The following is a 9860-nucleotide window of genomic DNA, read 5'->3' as shown; positions in this document are numbered from 1 at the left end:
GGACCGGACAGCTCGTACAAGCGAGTCCGGCACTTTATACTCCCGGAGTACCCCCCACAGGAGTCCCCGGGGGACTCCTCCCATGCCCGACTTTTTGCCTTAGCGACCGCCGAAGTTGCGCTCTGCTTAGCCCGCCAATACCCATCAGCTGCCTCTGGAGTCCCACAGGCCAAAAAGGCCCGATAGGACTCCTTCTTCAGCTTGACGGCATCCCTTACTGCCAGTGTCCACCAACGAGTTCAGGGGTTACCGCCAAGACAGGCACCGACAACCTTACAGCCACAGATGTGGCTGGCCGCCTCGACAATAGAGGCATGGAACACAGCCCATTCGGACTCAATGTCCCCCGCCTCACCTGGGACATGGTTGAAGCTCTGCCGGAGATGGGAGGTGAAACTCTTTCTGACAGGGGACTCTCCCAGACGTTCCCAGCAGACCCTCACAACACGCTTGGGTCTGCCAGGCCTGACCAGCATCCTCCCCCACCATGTGAGCCAACTCACCACCAGGTGGTGATCAGTTGACAGCTCCGCCCCTCTCTTCACCCGAGTGTCCAGGACATGCAGCCGCAAGTCCGACAACATGACTACAAAGTCGATCATTGAACTGCGGCCTAGACTGTCCTGGTGCCAAGTGCACATGTGGACACTCTAATGCCTGAACAATCTGTTCGTTACAGACAGTCCATTACTAGCACAGAAGTCCAACAACAAAACAGTCGAATTTAGATTACGGGGGCCGTTCCTCCCAATCACGCCCCTCCAGGTCTTGCTGTCATTGCCCACATGAGCATTGAAGTCCCCTAGCAGAACGCGGGAGTCCCCGAAAGGAGTGCTCTTCAACACCCCCTCCAAGGACTCCAAAAAGGGTGGGCACTCTGAACTGTTATTTGGTGCATAAGCACAAACAACAGTCAGGACCCGTCCCCCACCTCCAGGCAAAGGGAGGCTACCCTTTCGTCCACCAGGGGTAAACCCCAACGTACAGGCGCCAAGTCGGGGGGCAATGAGCATGCCCACACCTGCTCGATGCCTCTCACCGGGAGCAACTCCAGAATGGAAGAGGGTCCAGCCCCTCTCGAGGACAGTGGTTCCAGAGCCCAAGCTGTGCGTCGAGGTGAGTCTAACTATTTCTAGCCGGAACCGCTCAACCTCGCGCACCAGCTCAGGCTCCATCCCCGCCAGAGAGGTGACAATCCATGTCCCTAGAGCTAGCTTTTGCAGCCGAGGATCAGACCGCCAGGGTCCCCACCTCTGGCAGCCGCCCAGCTCACAATGCATCTGACCCCTATGGCCCCTCCTGCAGGTGGTGAGCCATTAAAGGATAGCTAGCAGCACTAAAAGGATAGCTAGCAACACTAAAGGATAGCTAGCAGGACTAAAATATAGTTAGCAGCACTAAAGTATGGCTAGCAGCACTAAAGGATAGCTAGTAGCACTAAAGAATAGCTAGCAGCACTAAAGGATGGCTAGCAGCACTAAAGGATAGTTAGCAGGACTAAAGGATAGCTAACAGCACTAAAAGATAGGCAGCAACAAAATGGCTTGAAATGCCTGAATCATTGTTCAACTACACGAAAACACAGTCTTTTACTGAATGATGTTTATTTCCCCTCTCTAGGTAGTGCTATTGGCACAAGAGCAACTCTGTCTAACTACAGTATGTCTCTCACTTGTTCTGCTAGCCTAGCATTATGCTTTCCACCCGACCTGGACTAAAGTCCAAAACAGCTTCATCATAGCTGCAGCTTCATTTTCAGGCCTATTCTGCTTAGTTTATGCATGCCCCAAGAAGGTAGATATAGTAATTGTGACATTGGACTAGTCATAATATATGAAAACATTGGCCATAAGAGTGGTAAGGAAGCACAGCTGAACAACTACCACTAACCCGTTTGGCTCTGTAGATGTTCAGCTGTTTTTTTTTGTTTTTGTTTTTGTTTTTTGTTTTTTTTTTGTATCCTTTCTAGAAAAGCATGATATCTTTAATTGTCAACATTAACACTGTTGTTTTAAGATAACAAGTTTATTAATCCTAAGCTCTTCGTTGTGAGCATAATCCTTCACATATTTGTTTGTGTACTACGTTTGTTACCAATTTTGATTCCACAAGGGGGCGCATTAGACAACTGAGACCAGATGGTCGCTGAATTTGTAGGGTGGAAACAAATGATAAACATGGAGACCATAGTGGAGGTTAGAAAGGGAAAACCGAAGAAACATTGTGGATACATTTCCAAATGTTTAGTAGGACCTTTGATGAGTGTAGTTGTCCTGTCGATTCAGCAGAGCTCCTTCAGAGTTATATGGTCATGCTACTGTTGATCCCATGACCTAACACCCAGTGTAATTGGTCCCTACTCAGCTCCTACCAGTCACTTTCACATTGCAGCTTATAACATTAATTTCTGAGGACGTGCACAAACAGCATACATGATGCAGCCATGTAAACACAAAACTAAAAGCAAGTATATTCTCAGCCTGAAGACTCAGTCAGCATTGCTGGCCAACTCCACCTGCTCTGCTTTACCCAGCAGCTGAGTGCTATAATACGTAGCAGCAAGTAGACTCTAAAAGCTGTTTTAATTAATGATTTTGGGCCCATCTGTTGGATTATCAAATTTCCTAATTATTAGCTCAGAAACTCCTGGTAATTTATTATAATTAAGAGAAACTACCATGGACGGTGTAATATTGCCCCAAGTATTAGAAGGAGCCTTCCCTCCCTGCAGTAGATCAACAGTATTGCTTTGTCTCAGTGATAACTCAGCATGCATCTGATAAAGGTGACTGTGGGTGATAGATATGGTTGATTGTTGCTCTGCACGGGTTTTAAATAAATTACAATCCCGTAGCATTATTTTTGGAATGAAAAGTCAAATGATGGGAAAATTCATGTTATTATTTTAGCAGAGAAGCAGAATTACATGTAGGTTGAAGTTAAAGTTTTTTTTTCATTACACTTTGAAATGATTGTGTCTGGTGATGATAACAGTTTTCATCAACAATTCTATTTTTAAAATGTTTTTTGATGATGAAAAGCTCTAGAACAGCTACACAATGGATCCTGTAGTCAAGCCTCGGTCCCTCGGATGGCAAAGCTTGAGTCCTCTTACAGTTCTCTTCTCTCTGAAGGTGATGACACAATGACGGGTGATGGAGGCGAGTATCTGAGGGCCGAGGACCTCAGGGAGCTGGGAGATGACTCCCTGCCAGGGCAGTATCTGGATGGGATGAACTACCTTCGATTCAGCCTAGAGGGGGGGCGCACTGACAGGTACACCCCACTCTGAAACAAGCTTCCTGCATCCTCACAAGCAAATTAGTGGTGATAAAAACCGGTTTGGTTAATAAACTAACTAACATGCACCTGTTGTACTTCATGTTAACCTCGTTCCTTTACATGTCCATGCTCCTCCAGTTTAACCTTTCCACCGTCGATTCTTGATGTTCTGGATGATTGTTTTAACATTGTCCTCAGCAGCATGTACATATGGCAGTACCTTTCCTCTTCAGCATGAAACAACTGTTTGTGTGTGCATATCTGTGTTTATGTGTTTCACATCCTCTCCTCCTCATACTTCATGGCTGGCCTCCCTTCTTATGACTCCATAGTCGAATGCAAAGGTATGTGTGACTCGGGCCGGAGTTTTTGTTTTCGGAACAAAATATTAATAAAAAGTTACAATCCTAATTCCCAAAAGATTTAGACCAGGGGTCGGCAACTACATTTGGCCTAGGGTAAAATTTGTTCTGACCAGCTGAATGGCCAAAATTATATTTTTCTGTGTATGACAACATGTTTGTGTAATGTGTATGTTCCATAGACAAGTGATTTTTCGTTTATAATATTTTTAACTTTCTTTGGGCTCTAGAGTCCTTTATTGTTCAACCAGTAGATGAGAAAGTGGGTCAGGGAGACCTAGAGATTGAACCTGCGCTTATAGGGCAGTTTTTTTGCAGATGAACTAAACACCACGAACACAACAGCAACAGTTATTTTCCTCGTCTTTCCATCTGATATTTTTACTCCTGAAGCAACATTTCTTTTCTGCTTCCACTTCCACACCAAGTTCGGAAGGCAGAGGACAGGTGATTACTCCTGGGTGAAGCAGCAGCTTCAGGTTTAGCTCTCTTCACTTTACCCAGCAGCTAGCAGCTAGCTTCAGGCTTAGCACCCTTCACTTTACCCAGCAGCTAGCAATGGCTAGCTTCAAGGTTAGCTCCCTTCACTTTACCCAGCAGCTAGCAGCCGCTAGCTTCAGGCTTAGCTCACTTCACTTTACCCAGCAGCTAGCAGCAGTGAGCTTCAGGCTTAGCTCATTTCACTCTACCCAGCAGCTAGCAGTAGCTAGTTGCAGGATTAGCTCCCTTCACTTTATCCAGCATCGAACTTCAGGCTTAGCTCCCTTCACTTTACCCAGCAGCTAAATTCAGAATTAGCTACCTTCGCTTTACCCAGCAGCTAGCAGCAGCGAGCTTCAGGCTTAGCTCATTTTACTCTACCCAGCAGCTAGCAGTAGCTAGTTGCAGGATTAGCTCCCTTCACTTTACCCAGCATCGAGCTTCAGGCTTAGCTCCCTTCACTTTACCCTGCAGCTAAATTCAGAATTAGCTACCTTCGCTTTGCCCAGCAGCTAGCAGCAGCTAGCTTCAGAATTAGCTCCCTTCACTTTACCCAGCAGTGGTGAAGCAGACGTGGGACTCTGCTGGAACTAGAGGAGCTGTGTGGTGTTTATTGCTAAAGCTGGTAGTAAAACATTTACTACTGTTCTGACACCTGCTGTGAGCCCCTCCTCCTCCTCTCCAGCTCTTAAAAGGGCCACGCTGTTCTTTTGACAAAGTGCTGTGAACAGTAGCGACAGTAGCACGTAACTCTTGCAATCTGTTTTTTTTTTTTTTTGTTTGTTTTTTTTGTATTTATATATTTTTTTAATCAGTGAAATCTGGCGGGCCAGATTTTATTGGCAGTGGGCCAGTTTTGGCCCGTGGGCCACCAGTTGCCGACCACTGGTTTGTACTATAAAATGTGAATAATCTATTTATCTATGCTATCTGTTGTTTAAATATCAACAGTTTATTTATAATTAATCCTTTCATTTAACTCCATTTGTTGTCTCAGGAACCCACAAGCGTTCCAGATCGTGATCTGTTAGTCTACAGGCTGTTTCTTCTCTCTGTGACATTTTATCAGAAATAGCTAACTACTGTCCACATCAGTTGTTGGACATCAGTCCCTGTATGAAGGAGAGATAATTAGCTTTAATGTGTATTTCAAAGCTGTCCTCTTTCATTTCTAGCTCTCTTGATCTTCACTGGTTTAACAGCTTTTTTGGTCTTGTCTTCTAATATTCAGTTCAGACAGGTCCTTCACACCCACCCACCATAACTACTACTCTCCCAGACATGAAGGCATAATGGATGACATGCTCACCAGTCACCAGGTACGTATACGTTCACAGTGACATTAGATGCTGTATAATTATGTTGAAAAGCAAAATGCTACATTAGCAAAACTCTCTTTAATAGGAACATTATCCTGATAATGTCTCTTCTAAACGTGGGTAGGAGAGGTTTGTGTTCTCCTGAAACATGGGCCAACTAACAGAGGAGATAATATTAGATCACCAATCTCTCCTTTTGCCTTGCTCATCCTCTGCTCCTCCTCTCCTGTTCCTCTCCTCTGCTTATGAGGCTCGTTCTGTCCGTCAGTCATTTTAGTGGCCATGATCAGGATCGCTGTAATTACGTGTCTGATTGGACCCATCCTGCTTGGACTCTACGGGGCAGCAACCCCCTCCGTCATCCCTCTGGCTGTCACCTGACTGCAGCTGGATCTCTGGCCTCGGTCTCTTCCTCTCTGATGGAGCTACCAAACCGAACCGTTTCTATCAAACATAACATGTGTCAGGCTTTTAGAAAAGCTAAGGGGCAGACCTGGCCAGTCCGGTTACGTTACCAGGCTGGTAAGCGTTGTTTCTGACCTTGCTCTACATTGACTTTTCTAGTTCCAGCTTCACTGTCACCACCTTTTCTTTGAAATGATATGTTTAGAAAATCTCTAAAGCCTTTATTTTCTAACTTGCTGTCCTTTTTTGAGCACCAGGCTTGTGCTGACCGGACATTTTGAGCTGCTGGCATCATAGTTTGATCAGTGGGCTTCATATTTCTTCCAATTAAGGAAGAAATTAATTTAAATCTTTTTTGTAACTCAAATTGGACTTTTTTTTCCACAAATCAGCCTTTTTTGAAAAATTATTACACAATTTAATGAGGGCCCAGTTCTGGCCCCCCCCTACCCTGGACCTGGGTTCAACAGACCCGTTTGTTCTGTGTGTAGCATCTTCTGATGCTACTTCCAGCAGGATAATGCACCACGTCACAAAGCTCAGATCATCTCCACCTGCTTGCTAGAACATGACAATGAGTTCACTGGACTCCAACGACCTCCACAGCCACCAGACCTCAGTCCAGTAGAGCAGCTTTGGGATGTGGTGGAACGGGAGATTCTCATCATGGATGCAGCCGACAAACCTGCAGCAACTGTGTGATGCTGTCATGTCAATATGGAGCAAAACCCCTGAGGAAGGTTTCCACCACCTGCTTCCATCTATCATACCAGGATTAAAGAGGTCTGACCCGGTACTAGAAGGAGGTCTTGATGAAGAGGAAAACCCGGTACTATAAGGTGGACCTGATGAAGAGGACGACCCGGTACTAGAAGATGGACCTGATGAAGAGGACGACCCGATACTAGATGGTGGACCTGATGAAGAGGATAACCCGGTACTAGAAGGCGGAACTACCCTAAACATGTCCATGGACGGGTTCCATCTTTAACTGTAGGGAGGTCCAGTTCACCTCTGTCAGATCAACACCGTATCCTGTTTCTTCTTTTTGTGACACATCCAGTAATTTCTTGTTGATCTCTAATAAAAAAAAATATTTGTTTGTTTCCAGATTTCATCGTTGACCAGGGAGAACGAGCGGGATTCCTACAGGCTCAGTTGGGGCACAGAGAACCTGGATAACGTGGCTTTGTCCTCCAGCCCCATCCATTCTGGGTAGGTGTCGTCACACTGCAAGCAAACTTGGTGATTAAATGCTTTATTCCTGCACATTCAACCTTTATATCAGGCTTCATGAATGGGACAGAGGTATATTGAAGCCACCTGCTGGTAAACCCGGGTACTACACGTAGAGTCACTTCTGTATTGGCTTCACCTTTCAGACCAGGTGGCTGCACACATATTTTCTAATTTATTCTAAACACATGGTTAGGTGAAAAAACTCTTTCTTGAGGCCTTGAGTTGACCGATTATCCCATAAAACAAGCTGTGCCTTTTATATTGATGCTCAGTTAATTATTATGTGAACATATATTGATTGGTTGCTAAGTCCAGGTTGTTATTGATGATAAATTAGTAATGGAGCGCCTGGTCCTGAGCTCACCAGTCCTCATTTATCCTCCTCTGAAACTCTTCACTGCATAACATCATGTCTAAAATAAAGGCCAAAGCATTTTAATGAAAAATTGAATGCAGGTATTATTTTAAATAAAATTATTAAGCCAGGATATTTTATGTTATCTGGCTGAAACAACATTGAAAAATAGTAAAATAATAGTTTAATGCTAACCAGCAACATCATTGTTGCACAATGATTTCCTTTAAACAGGCTGATCAGAAATGGTGATGTCACCAAGAATCTAATCATCATCAGTAAGTTACTGCACATGATGACCAGCTCATTTTGGTCCTGACAGTCACTGAACGTTTTAGGCTTTGAGAAGAGATCTTTAATCCATAAGTTGAGTTTCTGAGATCTCTGCACCAACTCACATATTCAAAATGTTTCTTAAATTTGTTTATCATCTAATACATGCATCATGCCCTCTTGTGGACGTATTGATGCTCTGCAGTTAGAAGCAGCTGGTAAGGAGTCAGTATAGAAATGGTTGCCACTTATGGTTTAGTAAATGTTCTACTGTAAGAAAAAGTGATTTGGTTTTGTTTACAGTGAAATTTCCGTAAACTGTTTCATATGTCAGGATTTACAGGGTAAAGTGTCAGTTACGTCTGCAGAGGCCTTCAGAAACCCTGTTTGTGTGCAGCTGAAGCCAAACATGATGCATCATGAGTCAGTCCCTCCAGGATTTAATGATTGCTGCAACCTAAAAGTCCTGACTTTGCATCAGCTTCCATGAAAAGTTGCAAAAAAAGAAAAGTTTTTGTTTTTCTTGCAAAATAACCTGAAACTTATTTTGATTAATGTATTAAAAAGCTGGCAGATGTGTCACATTTCTGTTGCACGTCAACATGTTCACAATCAGAAACATGGAAATAAAGTCAAGACGAATGTGGGACCACATAGGAGTGGTGTAACACAGCAAAGCTGCATTAACCCTTAAACACCCAGTGTGTCATAGAGACCTATTGCATCACTTTATGGTAAAAACTTTGCCCATAACTCTGTTGAATATGATCCGATACTTGTCTTCTGCCCCCTGCTGGATTCATTAAGCACTACAATAATTCTGACATCACACAGTGCATATATATCCACACATTTATGCAAATTATTGTTTTTATTTTCACACCTTGTTAAAAAGCCAAATAATAATGAATAAATAAATAAATAAATAAATATGGATTAGAGAAGATGGATTTTACTAATTATTTCTTGGGTTAAAAGTTAAAGCTGAGGTAAACGAGGTGTTGAGTTACCACTGATCCATAAGACTCTGCTGGATTAAAAGCTTCAGCTTCTACAAACTGGTTTATACTGGGATTAAAAGCTTCTACAGACTGGTTTATACTGGGATTAAAAGCTTCTACAGACTGGTTTATACTGGGATTAGAAGCTTCTACAGACTGGTTTATACTGGGATTAAAAGCTTCTACAGACTGGTTTATACTGGGATTAGAAGCTTCAGCTTCTACAGACTGGTTTATACTGGGATTAAAAGCTCCAGCTGCTACAGACTGGTTTATACTGGGATTAAAAGCTCCAGCTGCTACAGACTGGTTTATACTGGGATTAAAAGCTCCAGCTGCTACAGACTGGTTTATACTGGGATTAAAAGCTTCTACAGACTGGTTTATACTGGGATTAAAAGCTTCTACAGACTGGTTTATACTGGGATTAGAAGCTTCAGCTTCTACAGACTGGTTTATACTGGGATTAAAAGCTCCAGCTGCTACAGACTGGTTTATACTGGGATTAAAAGCTCCAGCTGCTACAGACTGGTTTATACTGGGATTAAAAGCTCCAGCTGCTACAGACTGGTTTATACTGGGATTCAAAGCTCCAGTTACTACAGACTGGTTTATACTGGGATTCAAAGCTCCAGTTGCTACAGACTGGTTTATACTGGGATTCAAAGCTCCAGTTGCTACAGACTGGTTTATACTGGGATTCAAAGCTCCAGTTGCTACAGACTGGTTTATACTGGGATTCAAAGCTCCAGTTGCTACAGACTGGTTTATACTGGGATTAAAAGCTCCAGCTTCTACAGACTGGTTTATACTGGGATTAAAAGCTCCAGTCGCTACAGACTGGTTTATACTGGGATTAAAAGCTCCAGCTTCTACAGACTGGTTTTTACTGGGATTCAAAGCTCCAGTTGCTACAGACTGGTTTATACTGGGATTCAAAGCTCCAGTTGCTACAGACTGGTTTATACTGGGATTAAAAGCTCCAGCTTCTACAGACTGGTTTATACTGGGATTAAAAGCTTCAGCTTCTACAGACTGGTTTATACTGGGATTCAAAGTTCCAGCTTCTACAGACTGGTTTATACTGGAATTAAAAGTTTCAGCTTCTACAGACTGGTTTATAATGGGATTAAAAGCTTCTTCA

General features: G+C 43.5%; 1 protein-coding gene across 1 annotated transcript in view; it reads left to right on the top strand.

The window, feature by feature from the left end:
• ank2b (ankyrin 2b, neuronal) overlaps nt 1-9860 on the top strand; it is a 96171-nt gene that overhangs the window by 48104 nt on the left and 38207 nt on the right. Inside the window, exons 25-28 of the mRNA XM_041984390.1 lie at nt 3135-3276; nt 3615-3626; nt 5356-5443; nt 6960-7063. Of these exons, the coding sequence (XP_041840324.1) occupies nt 3135-3276; nt 3615-3626; nt 5356-5443; nt 6960-7063 (346 nt within the window). The remainder of the gene's footprint in view (nt 1-3134; nt 3277-3614; nt 3627-5355; nt 5444-6959; nt 7064-9860) is intronic.

This window comes from Melanotaenia boesemani, chromosome 5, assembly GCF_017639745.1.
Source record: "Melanotaenia boesemani isolate fMelBoe1 chromosome 5, fMelBoe1.pri, whole genome shotgun sequence".
NCBI classification, from domain to species: Eukaryota; Metazoa; Chordata; class Actinopteri; order Atheriniformes; family Melanotaeniidae; genus Melanotaenia; species Melanotaenia boesemani.
This window is presented reverse-complemented; position numbering and strand designations above follow the sequence as displayed.